Genomic DNA, 21,562 nt, shown 5'->3' with positions numbered 1-21,562 from the left:
GTTGATCCGGACTCCGATAAGCCAGACTTCGCTTAATCCGGAGAGGCGAAAGGTTAGAAATAAATCGGAATGCAAGGTTTTAAATGTGGCTAAAAGTCAACAAGAGTACTTCCCAATGAAACGGCAGTCAACCACTGATGACATTCTGTTTCCCGCAGACTTTGTACTGCACTGTATAGTGTATTCAGGCCTATCCCTTTTAAATACAACATAATAAAAGTGTTTTGTTGCTATAAACGTAGTTTCAATTCACTTTCAACTGTTATTTTAGGTTATTTAATTTAATCCGGACTTTCGTTAAACCGGTCAACTTATACATACCCCCATTAGTCCTGATTAACGATGTTTTACTGTATAAGAAAGAAATATTTTTTAGCACTGAATTTGAAAATACAGGGGCCAGGTGAATTTTTTCAGGCTCAATAGCGACCACCCCTGGAGTTAGGCAACACACTTAATACCTTGCAGGGAAGTGAGCATTTCAGGACCCAGAGGTCCCATGTCTATTGCTGGTGACTGTACATTCCTCTAGCACAATTAGCCTGAATAATGTTAGATTGTGTAAAAAATTCTGTCTTCCTTCAAGAGCATCGTAATTTCTAATGACACATATTTACATAATTCATTTTCTGCACTTCATCTTGACAATCGCGACGAAGAGTTAATTGATTAAATAGATGAACCAACAAAAACAGCGAAACGTGGGAACCTGACTTGAAAAGATTCAAATCTAGCACCTCCGACTTCCTTTTCATAAACCTCCAATAATGTTGACGTTGAGCGTAGAAGATCAGAGCTAATTCAGATAACAAACTGGATTATCAAGAAAGAAATTGTGAATCAACTTTTCCGATCCGTCCATCAAAAAACACGCCATTCACAATTTCGCTAGTATAAAGAACATAAAATATATAAAAAATACTTAAACGTACGAGGTATGTCCAAAATTAAAGATGAATTTGTAAAATGGGCAGTTAGATTTGTAGAAAATGGAAGAGTAATACACATACAAAATTTCGTGTTTACGAATGGTCTGGTTGTCAAAAAAGTGCCATATGAAATGGAGGGTTAAAGCCTTCGGTACAAATCACATCCCCAGCGACAGGCATCGAAATGTTTTTGAACAGACCTCGTACAATTATTGAATGAAAAATACATTGGTCATTGCAAAAAGTGGAAAAAGTGGATGCATTTAAACTTTTAACTTGCTATAACTCTTCTAACATAAGAAAGTGAGTCTTTGCAGATGGCCTGGTAGTTAAGGTTGTCGCCTTGTAATCAAGGGTTCCGGGTTAGATCCAGGTGAAGACTGTGTATCAGTCTCTTCTATTACCTGACCAGAGACAAATAGCACGATTGATTTTACCGTTCCCTTCCTATTGGTAGGAAACATGTATTCAGTGTTTTTCTCAAAGGGGTTTCATCGTAACTCAACTCTCCACATAGAAAATAATACCGGATCCACAATATAGCACTAACTAGTAAACAGGAATCCGTACTACAATATAAAAATCTCACTTATCACTTCCTGAAAACACTACAAAGCAATGCAGGGTTCCAGATTAGAATCCTGGCCTTTACACTATGTGAGTGTTCTTTCATCAATTTCGTTATATCGTCACTCATCCTCATCTTCGCGATTAGCCAAAAGTGGCAGAAAAGTGAAGGAAAATGACCCAAATCAATGTCATATAGTTGGCATTTCTCGTGAATAGGGTGCCTGAAAATATTTCACTGTATAGCATTTGCACCCGTTTCTCGTTTAATATCTTGTTAATATGCAATTCCTCAATTCTGACTGACACCACCGCTTACTTGCGTGTTCCTGTTCTTGGTTGAAGAAGTGCTTAAGTCCAGCTCGCTCTGCAACATTGAAGGCAAGAGTTCGAACCCGCTAAACAGTATTTCCAAACCCTAACTAGTGCATCTCGTTGACGTAAAGAACGATTTTCAGTTCCAACACATCCAGCTTCGGTAAATTCAGTTCAATGCTTATCATATAACTGTTCTCAATCCACTGTCTCAACGACGACAACTGAATGAATGTTCTTTGATTTAGCCGATTATATACACTCATGCCTTCATCCGTGACTAATTTGGCAAGCTCAGTTATGTTGGTTCTCGTATTTTGGCGACACACTTGGTTCTTGTCTAGAGATTCTTTTGGTTTTGCCACCTTGTGATGGGTTAACTGGCGATACCTGGGTAGGTAAAAAAGTGCGCACCAGATTGGAGGACTTACATCATCAGCAAACTAAATAACTAAATCTCTAGCCTTCTTAAACACGAAGTTTCTAATTTTTATAAGTTTCATATTTCTAACTTATGAGATAGCGCAATGAATCGAAGGGCACACAGATGAGTTACAATAACTAAATATGTAAAATTTGAGCCAGAACATTATATATTTATGCCTTCTTCTGACCCCTTTTTGATATTCAATATATATATTTTTAATGATTGTGCTTTTTCTCTGGTCAGGTACAATGCGGTTGCTGTACCTTTCTAAAAATTATTGTACATTATACTTGATTCTTCCTGAATTTTAATTTTGTTTAAGAGAATTTAAAGAAATTTATAGAACGAACTTATAAAAAGAAGATCAATTAAATTTGAAGACAATTATTACAATTTCCACACCTGAAAGAGAAGTTTTCCCTCTTTTCAAGACACTTTTAAAATTTACTTGTGCAATAAATAAAGATTCCCTGTATAAATAGTAACTAACATTGCATGCTCATAAAATATTTTATGAACTATGAGTCTGCCATCTCTCGGTAGGAAATTAAACTAATAACCTATATTCTTTATTTCTTGCACACAGTGTGTAGAAACAGGTGTTTTTTAGTCTTAAAAATTAACTCATGGAATATATAAACCTGAGTTGTATTTATTCACTTAGTATAGAGAATTTATCCGAAGGTTACGATTGGTGTGCTATTTTGAGTCTGAGGAAAAACATCTATTGGATATCTCAAAGTCTAATCAAAAATGCATATTTTGAAAACAACATACTTCCAAAATAGGTTCCTTTGTCAGCAAATTTTGATTCGTAAATTTTTAAATAAGAGACCGGCCTTTGACACAAACTGTAAATATGAAATTACAGGGGAAAAATCAATCTTTAAACAAAATTTTAATTGAGCTCCGAAATTTTCATAGCTTTTACTATTTTCTCAGCGACGCTAGGGGTGTGTTTGGTATTGATTGGTTTATTAATTATATTACGTAGCTTTCGGGTAATCGTGCCGATGTGCACGGATGGTGATAAGTTAAAAGCCATGAAAGGACAATCTCACATGTATAGGACACAGCACATGGCTCACAGAGAACTATGAGTCCAGATACCAGAGCCTTGGGTTAAAAGCTGAGGCTGTAAAGGGACACTCAGCAAACATGGACTGAACACAGGGCAGCACACACACAGATGGCTGTAGATGTAGATAGCGTAGAGGTAACGTCATCGCCTTGTAATCAAGGGGTCCCGGGCTCGATACCCGGTGAAGGCACATGGCTCAGTGGTTCGGAACTGTAGATCCAGTCCCGATTAGCCTTCCTGTGCATAAAGTGGACTTAAAATAATAAATCAATCAATATTTGGGAAGAGGCCAATTTTTCATAATTTCCTGACTGTTTTCAAAATCTTGTATCATAGCAACCAATAAAGGTAGAAAAACGCACTCCAAAATGAAGCCCTGGTTTTGAAGTTTGAACGACACACTGTTAAAACGTCAATGGTTAAAACGACCCTATAACTGATTTTAGTGTTATCAATTGTATTTTGTATACTGACGTGCAAAGCCTGAGAAACTATTATTTCTAATATACGAAAAATATATTCTGAAAATGTTCCTGCAATAGTCCTACAGTTTCAATAAGGCCAGTTCTAGTGCATACTTACGCCCACAGCATATTATTTTTATTGGTTGATTTGGCTCATTTCACTTAGCCTCTGCCACTTCTGGCTAATGGTAAATAGTGATGATAGGATGAAATTGATGAACGGACACTCACAAAGAACACAGAGTCAATGGTTGTGATTCAAACCCTCGATCCCTGGCGTCGCAGCGTGCTGTTCTAACCACTCCTCCGCGCAGGTCGGCTCACAGCCATTTTAGCAACTTCAATCGTTGTAATGCTTAGGTCGAAGCTAAGTCACAATTTATTGATGCGACCCAAAATTCTGGTTTCTTGTCCGGAATTTGGAGGTCAGCTTTTTCCGTTCATTTATTGAACTCAACTTCACCAAAAAGCGAGAATCCTTCTCACCCAGTGTTGTTATGTGATATGAAACCGCCCATCTCTCATTGCAGAAACAAAAAGTGGCTACAATTCAGCAAGTGAACATATAAGCGAATATGGTGACAAACCAAGTATGGAGAAAGAACCACGAGTTACAAATGGGTACAATTTCAGCTTGAGCAGGAGAAAAGAGAGGAAGTAGCGAAAAACTACTATCTCTTACACGAGACATGAAAAGAAATACACCAAACCATTGAATGTCCATTTTACTTAACATTATAATTACTTTTTTCCGTACATAGTATGTAGAAACACAATTAACTGTAAACTAAAACACTCAAAAGTAAGAGCATTTTGACTCTTACGGTTTCTCTTCTTCCTTGGATAGCTGCTGCCATCTATTGAAAGCCCTGTAACCTCAGGCCAAGAGAGGTGCACAATACGTATTATTGTATTTTTGCTGCAACCCTTGACTTTTAGTACTGAAAAGGCGGTTGTGAAAAGAGACACAAAGCGGAATTAATTATGCTAAGAACATATTAACCATCTGACGTAAATTGGCCTAAATGTTATAACTGAAATTATATACTCTGGCAGCAGTAGTTCTCTAAATGGAAATTTTCATGAAACTGAAAGTCTCACTTTCGTTAACAAGATGGTGCTTCTAGTGTGATTACTACAGCTACGAAATTAACGACTACTGAATTTATGCACTGTATTGCAATTAATGACAATTACTATTAAAATATTTAAGCATTAAGTAGTGTAAAATACAATGGGCACTAGTCTTCTGGAATTTTCTTTTTTCCAAAATTTAATTCGCGGCGTCAACAATGTATGTTTCAATTTAGTATAACAAAAAAAACGCCACGAACGATTTAATTTTAATTCGAATTCTGACACCCATTGAAAATATATAAAATATGAAAGTATAACAGAATAGAATACCTATAAAAAGATATATTTTTCTGCACAATCTCTTACACAAATTCGGCTTCTGTCAGAACAATCGAGTCCACAAGATCCGCCAAATAGTAACAAATAAAGAGTGAAAACGAGTAGCACAAGGAACGAAAAGATGGACACAGACTCATCTAGGTTTCCTTGCGGCAACAACATATATCCACGTGTAGGGGAAGATTATGCGAATGCTATATGTACTGTTCAAAAATGACTTTACAACTTTGAAAGCATATAGACATTTATTCAGATAACTTACAGAGTCATTTGAGGTGCTATTGCAAACCAAAATACATCAAGTTTTGACTCACGTAGTCCATTAGTACCGAACTCTCCCACCAGTAGCGCTGTCAGCATTGTTCTCGAAAATGGCTGATTTTACTGGTATGGAACGTGCTCGCTGTTTGGTCGCTCAGTTCGACGAGGATGACCAAGATGGACGCCTTTAGTATCAGCAAGATGGGACACCACCACATTACCACGTAGAAGTCGGAGATTTTCTTGATAGCCGATTCCCAGGTCGGTGGAATGGTCGTGCAGGTCCAATTGCATGACCACCTCGCTCCTCAGTTTTAACACGGCTCTTTTCCTGTGGGGTTTCAATAAAGATCGGGCTTTTGTACCACCTTTACCTTTTGATCTTGCCGAGTTGAGACTTCGAATTAACGCAGCCGCTGCAGAAGTGACGCCTGACTTACTGGTGGAAGTCTGGAATGAAATCGACTTCAGGTGGGATGTATATGCCGCATTACAAATGGTAGCCACATCGACCCAACATGGATGTTGTATGACAAACTTGATGTGTTTTGCTTTGCAATGGCACCTCAACCGACTCTGTAAGTTATCTGAATGAATTTCTATATGCTTTCAAAGTTGTAAAGTTCTATTACAATCACCCTGTATATATCCTCTAGGTCCCCTCTCGGCAACAACGTGTAGAGGGATTTTATACAAATTATAATATGAACTATTAAAGTATTAAGTTCACACTGAAAAGAGAAATCAAAATTATGCGAACCGTCCGTTTCCATTTCTGAGGAGACTGAGTGGGAAGGTTGCAAATGTTCTCGAACAGGAAGGCCATTCCGGTCATTTTCGAGCCCTGGCTTCACGACGTTGTTGACCTGATTGTGTCCCACTTGTTTTCTCGAGTTTGGACGTGGTGAAGGTGAGAAGGGAAAGGATGAGAAACAGAAGGATAGAGAAGAAGGGCTAATAGAAAACAGATAAGAGGGAATAGGGGAAGGCCAGAAAAATAGAAGGAAAGAAATGAGCGAGAAGGAAATGTGGGAATAGAGAAAGGGAGGGAAGAGTGAAAGAGGGGCAAGGATGGAGAGTGAAAGAGGGGCAAGGATGGAGAGTGAAAGAGGGGCAAGGAGTGAAAGTGAAGGAGGGGCAAGGATGGAGAGTGAAAGAGGGGCAAGGAGGGAGAGTGAAGAGGACAAAAGATAGAAGGAAAGGAGAATAAGAAAATAAGGGATCAGGAAGAGAGAAGGGACAAAGTGAAACATAAAGATGGAGAGAAACACAAAGGAGAGAAAGAGATAAAGTAGATGGAGAAAAAAAACAATGGGGGAACGAAAGACAGATTGACACAAGAGCGGAAATAAAGAGAGTTCAACAGGAGTAACATGAGAGGAAGGAATGGGGAGAGAGAATGTGATAGAAGTAAAATAACACAAGAGAGTGAGTGAGTAATGAGTGTGTGTGTGTGTGTGAAAGAGAGATGGAGAGAGAGAGAGGAAGATGGGAGAAGTGTCTAAGTAAGAGAGGATAGACAGAATGAGAGAACAGACACAGTGTATGTGATCGAGAAAAAGAACAATTAAGAAAGATTAGTAAGTGGAGGGAATATAAATTGCTCATTATGTTAACTGTTTCGACATAATTTGACAAGTCATCAATATTTATTTTTTTAAAATGTTAAATCCTATGGAGAAATTATCACAAATTTCTCACAAGAAAGATAAATTCAGAATCAATGTTAAATCAGTATAGTTCTTAGAAGTTTCATCCCGCCAAAAGAGAAATTTGAACATGACTAAATACATTTCCAGCTATAGAAGCACAAAATAATCTTAGGGAAATATGTTTAAGGATCAACCACAATAACTAATGAAACAGCACCAATTACTTTATTTACTGTATAACAACATTGTTCTTAAAAATAAAATATAGAAATACGTTTAAGGAATGAACATTAATTTCTAACAAAAGATACATGGATATAATTTTTTCAACGTCAGACATAACAACAATACTGGCATCTCGTGGCATTATTTTGCACTTCACTTACTTGTCGATACTTTCTTAATCACAAAAATTAAAATGTACAGCATACACCAAAAACTATATATTTTTATGCACGCAAAAATATCAGACGTAATATGTACAAAATGGATTCACGGGAAGTAGATTCGGCTTCAAGTCCAATTTTATCTCACTTAGATTTCCCATCCTTTATGCCGTAAGTGTTGATTTCTGCAAGAATAGAAGAAGTGGTGTTAAAACTGTTTCGTTTTGTTCTGAGGAGTAAGAAATGACAAGTACATTAGAATTCTATATACGAGGGTAGTTCAATAAATAATCACCCTGACCTACTTTCAGAGATGCTATTATTTTGATTCTAGGCAGTACTTTTACATAGCCACAATTCGGATTTGAACTGTTTCTTCATGAAACGGCACACACTGTTTTTATTTATTTATTTATTGTAAAATGCAAAGTTCTGTTTCTTAAAAGCTTTGCAGAAATGAGTGTCTTGTCGTGGGGAATGTGTGTCCCTTAAACAAGTAGATAACAAGTAGAACTCTTGATGGTGCAAGATCGGGCTAATAGGCTGGATGTGGCATTATTTCGTAGCTACACCTGCCCGTTCGCCATGTGTTTGCCGTCAGACATGTGAACTGGGGCATTGCCTTGCAGCAGTCTTACACATTTGAAAAGCATGGTATACTTCTAATGCTTTCAACTCTGTTGAGAAAAACTACAAGAGACACAGGGCAGTAATTCTCTACTTTTAATACACGCCTCCGTATCATATTTTGCACCAATTGTATTGTCCCTTCAGCCCTTCGATATGTAAAAGTAGATCAGAGCAATTCTCTACTGAGCCACATTCGGATTTCAATACTAAACACACTCCCCCCCTTCTAACACGAGCAAATGCAAATAAGTTCGAAATGTAATTTACTGATCAAGAATACTTTCAAGTAATTTTGTATTTTTTTTCTATATTCACGTTTGGATTTTGTAGCTCACATGGGCGTCGGGAGGGGGGTCGAAGGGATCGGTGGACCCCCCCTGGAAATTATCACTGTTCATTTTTGTTAAGAACAGAAATAAAGTTCATTTAGTTAGTATTCGAACAGAATAATGAAAGTAAAAATGCATTGAAAAACGCATTGCAATCGAAAGCATTTAGTGAAAAATACAGGAACAAGGCTATATTGTACCATTTCATCTAAAGAACAAATGGTTTCACAGATTTCAAAAATCTAATAATTACAGTTGTAGGCCAGAGGCCACACAACACACTTTATAAAAAAAAAAACTCTTAACATTTAAAGCCTTTCTTGGCGCAGTGGTAACGTCGTCGCCTTGTAATTAATGGGTCACGGGTTCGATACCCGGTGGAGGCACAAGTGGTTCGGATCACACTTTAAACTGTAGGTCCAGTACCGATTAGCCTTATTGTGCATAAAGTGGACTTAAAACAAGAAATCAATCAATCAATTAATTAAAGCCTTTTCTTGAACGAGACCTCCAAAGGTTAATATCAAAATGCATTCAGATATTAACTGCATACAATGAAAAAGAAATAAGTGAAAATAATTGGGCTGGTATTCACTCGTTTGGTGGATCGATTATTATTATCATTATAATTTCGATTAAAATTTATTTTTGTTAGTTTATAATATTTATTATTGTATAATAACATTTTTAAGCGTGGTAATAATACTAATTAATTATCTATTATTCAACCTTTATCATTTGCCCGACCCCCCTCCCCCCCCCCCGCAAAACATTCTGGCGACGCACATGGTGCCTCATTTTGAAATTCAAGTCCACAGTTCCTTATTCATTTACAACTGTCATTCAGAAAAGAGAGAGGTTTGGACAAAAACGACAAACGGCGTGTTCAAAACATTTATGATACAGAAACTACATACCTTTCTCTGCTTTACCACATATTCGCCATACCTATATCATAGCGTGATAACAATTTCTTGAGACCGTGATTGTGCTCGGATTCCGTCCAATGTCTTTAACCATGTATTGACAGCGTTTTTGACGCTTGGAAGGCGATCTGATATGGTGCCACTCCATCGACTGGTCATTGGTTTCGGGAGTTGATTTGGAGACTCGTGTCGTATCGCCTGTCATAATCTAGTCGAGAATGTTCTCGCGCTCCTGGTGACAGCGGGTGAGAAATGTCAAAGCAGCCTTTCTGCTTTTCAGTCAGCAGTCGATGGACCCTTCTGGCACAGATTTTCTTGTACCGAAGGTGTACTGTAACGATTTCGTGAAGAAGATTGTGAAATTGAAGGATTTATGCACAATATCTGACGTTAAACGTCGGTCAGCCTAAATTGCTTCATCGATCTTTGTCTTATAAAGACCTTTGCCACAACAGTTGGTGGACCGAAACGTTCACTGTCGTGCATACTTGTTCTTCCTGCATTAAACTTTGCCCCATCACTTTCTCATATCACGTCATTGCCGTATACTTCCGTTATTTGCTTATGAATTTCACTGGCACGAACTTTTCTCTCATTAAGAAATCTTATCACACTCCGCACCTCACACTTGATGGATTCTGAATTTTGTCGCACATGTTCAGAGCAGGGTTGTTAAAGGTCCAGGAATTCAATTCCGGTCCAGGAGAGAAAATTAGCAAGCGCAAATGGGTTCTGGACCGTAAAGAACCTTTTTGTCTCTAAAGTATTTCAATTCGGTCCTGGAACATTTTTTTCCGGATGAATTTAAATACGGTCCAGGGACCTTTTTTCAGAATCAATTAAAATACGGTCCAGGGACCTTTTTTAAATGAAACAATACGCAACTTTGACCGAATTTAAATTGTGTGAGAAAAATGGTTCCGGTCCTGCAGCGGAACCCAATAGAACCCATTAGAATTTATGAGCTCAAAGCTCCGTACCGTACGCGTACACGTCTGCACCGCCTCGCTGATTGGCTCAAACTGAGGGGACATAGGTGGAGTTTGCTCAGGGGGTGCTCGTTCGGCGGCGCAGATCGTATGCGTAGTTGTCCGTGGATGCATGACGTCATCGTCGAGAAGCTCGGCACGGAAAAGGCTGGTTCCTTATGCAAATATTGAGATATTTGACAACGAATATCTTCTAAAATATAGTAGCAGGGGAAAAGTTACAATTTTTACTGTTAAGATTCATCCTTTCTAATCAATTTATCACAAAGTTGATTTAAATGTGTGAAATGGTTTTCAAGAAATCGTGTTACGAAGGAACCCCTGTTTTGTTCTCTCCAGGCTTCCAATGTAAGGGAGTTTTAACTTAAGCGCCTTGGATTTCTTTTTGCTGTATGTTTTGAAATAAGATTATTTTGTTCTTGTCAACTGAAATCATGCCTAAATGCTATGGAAAGCTGTAAAAACTATTATCAGAAAACTAACGGAAGAAATCTAAAATATCACAGCTTGATTGATATAAAAATGCGGGATTGCCCTTTCTTGTGAAAAGGCATTGTGCGAGATCTAAAAGCAGAACTTTTTAATATTGTATGTAAATGTAAGGGTGTAATAAACGTGACTGCTTCCCAGGCACGTATCCAAGGGGGCTTAGGGGGCTCGAGCCCCCCCGAAAGTTTTCAGTTTGCACTAGATAAAATGAGATATTTTGTTCTTTGTGGTGTCAATTAAAATAATGAGACGTTATTTAAGGATTGAAATAATTATCAAGGCTAGACGGAGAATATTCTATAACCCTGTTATTGTAACAGCTCGTATCCAAGGTGGGAATCAGGGGGCTCAAGCCCCCCCACCCCCTTCAGAAAATGTTCAGTTTACGCTAGATAAAAATTAGGTTTTTGGCTTCTTGGATAATATGGTGATAATTTGAGAGAGATAATTATCTAGGCAAGACGGAGAATGTTCTATAAGCCTGTTATTGTTAATAGCGCATATCCAAGGTAGGGATCAGGTGGCTCGAGGCCCTAGCCGCTCCCCAAGGAAATTTTTCAGTTTACACTGATAAAATTAGGTTTTTGGCTTCTTGAATAAAGTGACGATAATTTAAGGAAAGGAATAATTATCGAGACAAGACGGAGAATGTTCTACAACCCTATTATTGTTAATGGCACTTATCCAAGGTGGGGATCAGGGGTTCGAGCCCTCCCCCTCCTTTAGGAAATTGTTTTGTGTACACTAGATAGGAAAGGAATTCCTGGATACGTGCCTGCTGCTTCCCGTAAAATATCACTGCACTCTCCATTTTTCTCTTCTGTCTTTTCTTTGGCGCCGTCAATAGTTTCAACACGTTGTGTGTTATATATATATATATATATATATATATATATATATATATATATATATATATATATATATATATATAATATATATATTTGTCACATATTTGTTTTAATTAGTATTCTGCTCGTTCCGCCACCTGAACGCAGCAGCTAGGGCTCAAAGGGCAGTGCAGTTACACCGGAAGAAGGCTCGGAAATGGCAGGCTTCAGAAGTTAACTCATCCAAATTAAATTAAACAGGTATGTGTTCTCTCTAAATTTAAATCATAGTTCACAAATAATTTGATTAAAAGTTTTAAAAGTATCTGTTTTATTTAATAGCGTATTAATTGGTGCATTCTTCTCCAGAATAGCTATAGGCAGTGACCACACTACGGGGGGGGGGGGGGGGCAAGAACGCCCCCTATTCTCGTTCGACAATTTCTCTCTCTCTCTCTCTCTTATCTGCCCCCAGTAAAACGACAAAAATAAATAAATGAATGAATGCTCTTTTAGCCAAAATATGCATTTTTGTGTCGTATGTAACGGAATAATAAACATGATTGCCCCGGGAAATTATGATTTACCCCTCTATCTTTACTACGCGTATTGCGCCGTCACTAGCTGCAACATATTTTGATTTCTATTGTTCCCACATATTTATTTTAATTTTAGTATTGTGAATCATATTCCACTGTGTTACCTCACGCAGCCAGCCCCCCCCCCCCCCGCGCCACACACACACGTACGATTACAGTTATAAGTTTTAGACTAAGCTTGTCAAATGTCCACTTATATCTTTGTATTCTTGAGCCATTTAAAATCATTTCGCCCCTTCTTCTGGACTATTTCATAGCAATGTTTTCCCACTGGAAGCCACTTTGCAGATCGAGATCCGGGGCTATAGCCTTCCCAAGCCACCGTCACCTCCAAATACTCTCTTGGCCTCATGAAAGAGAAATATATGTATTTATACGAAATATTAATTTGACTTGGAAGTTTCTTTTTTCGAACAGGAATAAGTTTTAAATTTTAATAGCTTATAAATTTACACTAGCAATTTTTAGTAAAGGTTTTGCGTAACCCTAAAAGTACATTTAGAGACTGCAAGGTCAACTCCCGATATTTCAGATAGGTATATTAATAATTTTCATCACAACGTCTAGTAATAATGTAATAATTATTTGTTACTTCAATAACCTCCTCGCAAATGTTTCTCGTATATTAAAACATAGATGCCATATGATTGCCATTTTCTGTTTATTTCCTGGTAATGCTGACCTCCGTGGCGAAGTGGTTAGCACAAGGTTTTACTATGCCAAGGGCCCCCAGGTTCGAATCCCCGCCCGGGCCCGGGTCTACTTTCCTTTCACCAATTTCATCATATCATCACGGATCCTCATCTTTGCGATTAGCCATATGTAACAGATAAGCGAAGTAAAATAAACTAAGTCTATTAATCAATTATTTTTTAAAACTCTTTAATTCTTCTTTAGCATGCCACGTTTTTGTTAAAATTATATTACGATTTGTAAAATGACGAAATTCTAAAGGAGAACACGCAACTTTCTTTGTAGCGCATCGGTCAGAAAGTTTCAGGAATATGGATTTTCGAAATACATTTTTTCACATGTACTTTGCGCCCTTTTAAAAGTAGCGCGTTTTCAATTATGTTACTAATCATTAAAAGGATGCCTCAATACCATCTTGGAGGATGACAATTAATATTTTCCCCCTCCTAAAAGTAATAATATACTTTCGCTCTCTGAATCTCCCATATAAATGCTAGGAGCCGTCTGCTTCAGCCGAGCTCACTCCCTCTCTGGTGACGTCACGCGTTCGTGCAAGATCGGCAATCTTCGGATGGCTTTACCTAATCTCTATCTACCTTGGAGTTTGCTATGTGCAACAGTCGAATGTTCCTTCTTTCCGGAAAGCACTTTCCCACGGCTGATGAACTCAAAGACGCCGTCACTACATGGTTGAATGCATTGACGACAGCCGAGCACAATGGCGTTATAAACAAACTGGTATGTCGCGTTAAGTGCTTGAATGTGTGGCGAATATGTGGAAAAGTAGAAAATTTGTATTTCTTATTCATAGATGGCAGAAGAACACTATAAATATCTTATTGATTATAAAACACATATACAGCTAAAATATTACACTATTTTACAACCTTTTTACATGTTAATTTAGCTCAAAGAAAGTGATACAATAAAATGTACAATTAACTAAATAATATTAATAAGACTGGAGAACACAGTTTTTGGCACACCAAACGTATATAGTGTTTCTATTATAAAAGTTTATGCTGAATTCAAGTATGCACTCAGAATTGTTCCTTTCATGACGATATCCATTGTCTTTTAACAATTAATTTTTTAAAGTATTGCTTCTTTGGAATTTTTGGTATTTTTTTCTGTGATAAGTAATGTATGTAAACAATATTTTAAATGATTTAGAAAAGAAAGTGGGCACAAGCCATTTCACCTTTACAGTAGCACAATAACGCACGTAGGATTTTATTTCGTGGGTGGGTTGAATGACATTGAGGGGGGAGGGCGGAGTGAATCTCTTCTTTGATGCGATTTCAATGGGAATAGAATGGTGTGGTTTGAACCAGATCATTCATCGCATTGTTATTTCTGTATTACCAAGATTAAAGGAATAAGTAGTGCATGAAAATACACAATGAAGTACCCGAATTTGCATCTATTACGAGACCAGTACCTGTACACCCAACGGCAAAAGAAACAGTAGGCGAATTGACCACCGCAATTTTCATTCGGTCAGTATCACACAATGTGATGACAATGAATTGAAATAATGACGTCAATACACAGAGAACAATGCATGCTTCGAATCAACATAGTTACATCTTAAAACAACACAGGATGTACAATACAAAAGTAATGAAAATAGTGGTGGACAATTTGCCTACCATTATCTTTGCCGTTGACTGTACCACATCCCTGTACACATCTAACTATAGATGATAAATTGGAATACGAGGCAGCTACCAAAGTTCAAAATGGGGACCAAGATCATTCTACCTTCGAAGACTCTTCCTGTGAACCTCATCTGCTAACTCAAGGTGAATTAAACGACCTTGTTTGGGATTTGAAATTGATTGATTTGATTTATTTTACTTCACTTCTTGTGCAACTTTTGGCTAATTTGCGAAGATGGGGATGAGTGATGATATGATGAAATTGATGAATGGACACTCACAAACAGCCATGCCCAGGCCGGGATTCGAACCCGGGACCCCTGCCGTCGTAGCGCAATGTGCTAACCACGGGGGTCGGCAGGGATTTGAAATTGAGAAAGAAGCAGGCCGAACCTTTGCGATCTAGGCTGAAAGGCTGGAATCTTCTTCAGAAAGACACCAAAGTGTATTTCTTTCGTAACCGACAGGAAGAGTTTCAATATATTTATTCTAAAGAAAACGAATTAGTGTATTGCAATAATATTTGAGCCATGATGGATTTACTTGATCCAGTGATGTCAACCGTATGTCCCTACGCATAGGGACTTTTCACTATATTTTGCCCGCGTAGGGACAGATTTTGCCAAATGAGGGAAAACGTAGGGACTTTTTTCAATGTTGGAAAATAACTCTACAAATGCTTTGTTCCAGAGCAAACATAATTAGAGTCAGAAAGTCAGAGATTAATAAGAATGCTTTGCCGAAATTTTATGAAACCGGAATCATTTGCTGACATGACCCACTTGTATCCTTCTGAACCTGAAAATGAATGGATTAGTTTACCTGGATACCTTAGCGAGGAGGAGATAAAAGAACTAACTAACAAATCTCCATCAGAATTTTGGAACATGTTATCGGTTACCAAGAACTTTGAAGGCAAGTTATTTTTTTAAAACATTTCCACTCTCGCGAAAATAGTGCTAACATTACCACAAATAATATTTTCAATGTTATGTGATACAAAAACAAAGAAAGATAAATAAAATGGGACCAGAATTGTTAAATTCTTTGCTAGTGATAAATTTTTCCCTTAAGGCACGTGAAGAAGACTGCAAGAAATACAGCATCACCAACCAACATATATCTCTGCACAGCAGCAGCATGTATGATTTCAAATAACATAATCAACAGTAAACGACTCAACGTTATTCATAAATTGTGCATCGAGAAGAAAGATTTGGCAAGTAAATGTGTATATTTTATCTTCTGTTTTGCATGGTCATGAGGTGTTGTTATTTTTAGTCGCTTTGCTTGGAGTAGGGACATTTTGTCAGTTGTAGGGACATTTTGACTAGGTCTGTAGGGACATTGCCGAAAAGTGGTTGGCAACACTGACTTGATCATGAACATGGAACAACATGGTGGAGACTGTTCGTTGATTCCTCGAAAACTAGCTTGAAGGCTGTCCTTTTGCACAATGGGAATTTCCTTCTCTACCGTTTGTTTGTGCAACTAACATGAAGGAAACATGAAAATATGAAAATGTTGTTAGAAAAAAAAAAGTATGACAAGTATTGTTGGATCATATGTTGAGATTTAAAAATAATTACGTTGTTAAAGGGTTTGCAGCTCGGCTGCTTCTTGTGCGAATGGAACAGCAGGGACAAGAATAATCACCACATCAAGAAAGAACAGACAAAACGTAAATCACATAGATACATCTGAACAGAAAAATGTTGTACATCCCTCACTAGTCAACTCGCGTATGATTGAAATAATTATTGAAGTTTTCCTGGCGGCGTATACTGAAGAGGTTTCCTCGGGCAATCAGCCAGGTGATTTCCGGAAAGGCTTCCGTGAGCTAACGTCACTCTCATCTTCAGTAATTGAAGTGATATTATTCTTCTTCCTCTACTTCATATCAAGTTAGGGCTTCCAAAAACTTTGTTAAGATGGACAAAAATGTTACTAGGTTTTATTATTTGAAGGAAAAATTTCCTTCTGTTAGTGACGCTAAAATGAATGATATAATTTTTCTTGTGCTCCCAAATTAGAGCTTTGATAACGGAAAAAAAACTCGAAGCTCAGTTCACCAAAATTAAGAGATCAGCTTAAAGTTCATTTAAAAGCGTTGTGTATAAAGGTTTTAGGAAATCGTAAACGTCGAACTAGCGTGAGATTGTGTGTGAAGTGTAACGGTCATACTGGGTGTAATACTAGGTCATTCAAGTATGACCGGGACTGATTTATTTCAAACAACCTGCCATGCGCAGCAGTTGTGCGTCCTTGGGAGAAGAGCCACAACCCCCACCTTCCCTCCCGCGCAGAACCTGCTCAGTGAGTCATGTCCGAGTGTTGCTAGAGTGATGAGCGAACAGAAGGTGCCGCGGTGCGGTAAACAACGCATTGTGATCAAATTTCTCGTTGGAGAAAACGTCCAGTCATCTGAACTCAAACAACAGTATGGGGAAGAGTGTCCTCCACGAACCCGTGTGTTTGAGTGGTGTAAGTACTTCAAAGAGGGAAGAGAGCGCGTGGAGAATGAACCGCATGATCGTCGGTTCTCCCAGACCCAAGAAAGCGCGGAGGACCCGCTCGGTAGAAAAAGTGATGACAACTTTATTTTGGAACTGGTAGGGGATTTTCCATGTAGACTTTCTTACAGATGCCAGAACAGTCACTGCAGCTTATTACTCAGAACTTCTGACAACGGAAGTGAAGGAAAAGATCCGATCCAAGCGGAAGAGAGGTGGAAAGCGGGTAGCCTTCCTTCAAGACAATGCACGGCCTCATACAGCCAAAACAACTACTGCAACCCTCAGCAAATTGAAATGGGACCTTCTGCCACACCCGCTATACAGTCCCGATTTGCCCCAAGTGATTTCTATCTGTTTGGAAGGCTTAAATCAGACTTGGTAGGCATGCTGTTTGCGGATAACGACGCCGTCATCGGCAGTGTTTAGGACTGGATCCGCAGCAAACCGAAAAACTTTTATGAAAAGGGCATTAAGATGCTTCCAGAACGTTTGAAAAAATGTATGGTGACATGTGCAAATAAGGATTTGGTAAAAAAAATTAAAAATCAGTCCCGGTCATATTTGAATGACCCATTTCTAGTGCAAGAATGTTTGCTGATTACTGTTGGATGCTGAAGAGATGCAAAATTCAGAAGTAAATCAACAACTTTCACATTTTAGGTAAGTTGAATAATGTCATTACGCATGTAAAGACACACAAAAATATTTCACATTTAACTTGGGTGTCACAATAAAAGACTGGGTGATGGAGAAAAACTACTACTTCTTGAGGCGCTGCAACTTCATGTATTGAATGTTTTGGCCTTCTCAACAACATCTCTCCACTTTTTCCTATCCTGGATGCTCTTCGTCCAATTCTTTACTTTCGTGTCTTTCAGATCTTGAATTATTTCATCTTCCCATCATTTCTTTGGCCTGCCTACGGCTCGTGTCCCAAGTGGTTTCCATTTTTTCTCTTATTAATCTTTCATCAGACATTCTATTTACGTGCCCAAACCATCTTAGTCTTTGTGATTTTATGAAATTTATGATATTTTCATTCCTGATTAACTTGTTTCGTTCTTCGTTGGTTTGTATTCTCCAATTTCCATCAGGTTCTTTCAGAGGTCCATAAATTCTTCTTAAGATTTTCCTTTCAAATATTGAGAGTTCCTGCTTACAGGAGTTTTTGAGGATCCAAGTTTCGCATGCATATGTGGTTATGGGTCTTATTATGCTATAATAAAGTCTCAGTTTTGCAGATTTAGATATTAGTTTGCTAAATAGAGCTAAGTTATATAAATATGATTTATTACCTAGAATAATTCTCTCTCTAATTTCTTCTTCAATTGTGTTGTCGCCATTTAGAACTGATCCAAGATACTTGAAAGAGGAGAAGAACTACTTACACATTTGAATTCAGTGTGAAAAGTTCTATTAGGATCAGGTTCAATAAGTACGTTATCATTTAATATGATGCATGTTCTATATGCAACACCAGGTAGTCCCGAACTGGCCGGTGTGTCGTCGGGAACATACAAATCTACTCACTCTGATAGTAGTCTTCCAGCTGCATGAGGAGTTCGTGCCACTTCATCCCGTCGATCCGTGGGAGCTCCATGGTCCCTCCGTAGGCCTTGGGGAGACACTTGGGGTCCATGTGCTTGTACAACGAGTCCCTGTCCGTGCCGTGGAAGTACATCTAGAAACAAAAGTATCACACCACTGAACTGAAAAGATCTTTACAAAGCGTAAGTAATTTAGTTTTGAGTTATTTTTAAAGAGGTTACCATGCCAGTAAGAGTTTGTCAACTTTATTTCAAGAATAACATTTGCACACGTGAAATAATGATGGTTTACATAAAAAAAAAGATAATAGTATCAAATTATTATTGCTGTAACATTAGTGAAAATTGTTAAATCTTTATCCCTGGTAGCCACAAACATGTAAACAGCTTAAAAAGGTTGTTTTCATTAAATTTGTGAAGTTTAGTTGTCAGTCCGCATGGGTTATATATAGCTTGTTAACATTTTTAAAAAGTGCAACACTCAATTCTAAAGTGGAACGTTTTCTGAATTTCAATTTACAATTTTAGGTGCGTCAGCACTTAGGCTATTTTGCACCCGTCACACTATACGGAGTCCAGCCCGTTACCATAACTAAAATAGCATAATTGCAGTGTCGTGTTACTAAAATATTAAAATATTCTGACAGAGGGTGTAAATGGGCACTCAGCACACACAAGGACAAAACAAACAGGGCAACACAGAGGCCATAGCCTTGTTACGCTGCATAATACAGTCCAGGGTGTACTACATGGAAGTGAGGTTGACAATTGGGTGTACTACATGGAAGTGTCAGCCCTTACACCCCAGAGGAACGTTTTTATTTTTAAATCTAATGTCTTTGAAATAAGGGGGAAAGACGAATATTTTTAATTTGAAGCAATTATATGTAGCTATGTTACCGGGTGTTCAGTTTACAACGCAACCCGGAGTTAGGGATAGTACCTACAACTTTTGAACCGGAAGTGGTACACACAATCCTGATACCAAATTGAAGCTTTGTTCATGCATATATTTTTAAACCGGGGAACAATGATTGGATTTCATTAGTGTCCACGCAGTGTTGCCAGATGTAATGGGAAGTGTAAATTATTTTTTTTACAAAGCATGAAAAATGGCACATAACACACATGTATGGACATGTCGTCGGTAATTTGCAGTTTGGTTAGGTGGATTAGCTCTATGGCAGTGAAAAAAATGTTCATTTCTACAGATAGCCAATCGGATGAGGCGTCTTTAAGGGGGAACTACGAAATATTTTTTTTAAATGAGATTACATTTCCCCCCCCCCCTTGGAAAGAAACAGAGGAAAGGCCAGTCGTGTTCCATTCCTGATGCATCACATGGTTGCCAGGTGCACGTAAGTAACCAAAAACTGCTTAAAAGCTGTTAGGCACAAAAAAAAAATTAACATAAAGGTTACTATCAAGATAGAAAAAGTGATGATTAGGGCTAGGATTTTGATGAAATTGCATCTTTTTTTCTGGTGAATAAGAAACCCAAATCTTTTAATATTTATATGTTTCATGTCGGGCTGAAACTTTTAAGCACTATTTGTTGGGGCATTTTTTTGCATTTTTTGCCATTATGGGTTGTATAAGTCATTTTTTGGCATTTTAAGTCATTTTTTAATTTTTTTTTTATTTTCTTAGTTTTCCAGAGCACTTGTACGCTGCGAGTGCATGGGCAGCATTAACGTGAAAGGATTAAGATGAATAAATATCCTATTTTTTCATATCTTCCCTAGACAATTTAAAATATATGAAACTGCAGCTACCTTCCATTCGTCTCAGAAGAAAATAAACAACACGAATATAACGATTTCCTTACAATGAAATTCAATTGTTAGAAGTTCAAAACAGCTCGCAATTTTGCCCCAGGAGAAGAAAGTCGTTGCCCTGCCTAATCTTATCTTCTAATCTGCTCAGACCAATTGTTGTGTTCCTTGAAAGTGAATGGATGGAACGTGTGATCTGGCCATTGTCGAAGTTCCTGTTTATTGCGAGAATTTACTTTGGTGCAGTGTTCAGTAGAGCAGGTTTTCGAAGCATTGGACAAGATGCCAAAAACCAAGCAAAGTACACAGTACAAATTAAAACAGTTTGTGTCCCAGTATGGTGAAAATACGTTCAGTACGGACGGATCAGTATTATTCTGTCAGCTTTGTGGTGTAAGAGTTGCTGCGGAAAAGAAATTCACGGTGGAGCAACATGTCAACCGCAAGAAACACAAGGCAGCTCTGAAGCAAATTCAAGATCAGAAGAGGACGGTGCAATTGTTAGTGAGTGTTCCTCCAAATCCTCTGTTATTTCTGAAGAACTGTGCGACGCTTTTATTTCTGCTGACATTCCTCTAAGTAAACTAAATAATCCTAAACTTCGAGCATTTTTGGAAAAACATACTGGGAAATCGATACCAGATTCTTCCACGCTAAGGAAAAATTATGTCAAGAAATGCTACAACCAAACAATGGATCAAATTAGGCAGAAAATTCATGGTAAAAAAATATGGGTGTCAATTGACGAAAGTACCGACTCACTCGGACGGTACATTGCAAATGTAGTGATTGGTACGATGCAGGAATCCGAGTCTACTCAAGTGTTTCTAATAAATTGTGAATGTCTAGAAAAAGTGAATTATTCAACGATCAGCAAAGTTTTCAATAACGCGATGCAGTTATTGTGGCCCGACGGCATTTAATATGACAAGGTGTTGCTTTTTGTAACAGATGCGGCACCGTACATGGTTAAAGCAGGGAATTCTCTGAAAGGTCTGTACTCGAAAATGGTACATGTAACATGTCTTGCACATGCGTGTCACCGTATTGCTGAAGAACTGCGAAGTCACTTTCCTGATGTAG

The 21,562-nt window shown here is 38.0% G+C and overlaps 1 protein-coding gene across 3 annotated transcripts in view; it reads right to left on the bottom strand.

Moving 5' to 3' along the window:
- Positions 1-7,313: 7,313 nt before the first annotated feature.
- LOC145979488 (alpha-tocopherol transfer protein-like) overlaps positions 7,314-21,562 on the bottom strand; it is a 192,678-nt gene continuing 178,429 nt past the window's right edge. For all 3 annotated transcript variants that reach the window (XM_083112416.1, XM_083112414.1, XM_083112415.1), the window contains exons 7-8: positions 18,688-18,838; positions 7,314-7,683 (exon numbers count right to left, since the gene is read on the bottom strand). In XM_083112416.1, coding sequence (XP_082968542.1) covers positions 7,643-7,683; positions 18,688-18,838 — 192 coding nt within the window. In that variant the 3' untranslated portion in view covers positions 7,314-7,642. The remainder of the gene's footprint in view (positions 7,684-18,687; positions 18,839-21,562) is intronic.

This window comes from Lepisma saccharinum, chromosome 26, assembly GCF_977018435.1.
Source record: "Lepisma saccharinum chromosome 26, izLepSacc3.1, whole genome shotgun sequence".
Lineage (NCBI taxonomy): Eukaryota > Metazoa > Arthropoda > Insecta > Zygentoma > Lepismatidae > Lepisma > Lepisma saccharinum.
The sequence above is the reverse complement of the archived record's forward strand: the minus strand, read 5'-3'. Positions and strand labels throughout refer to the sequence as shown.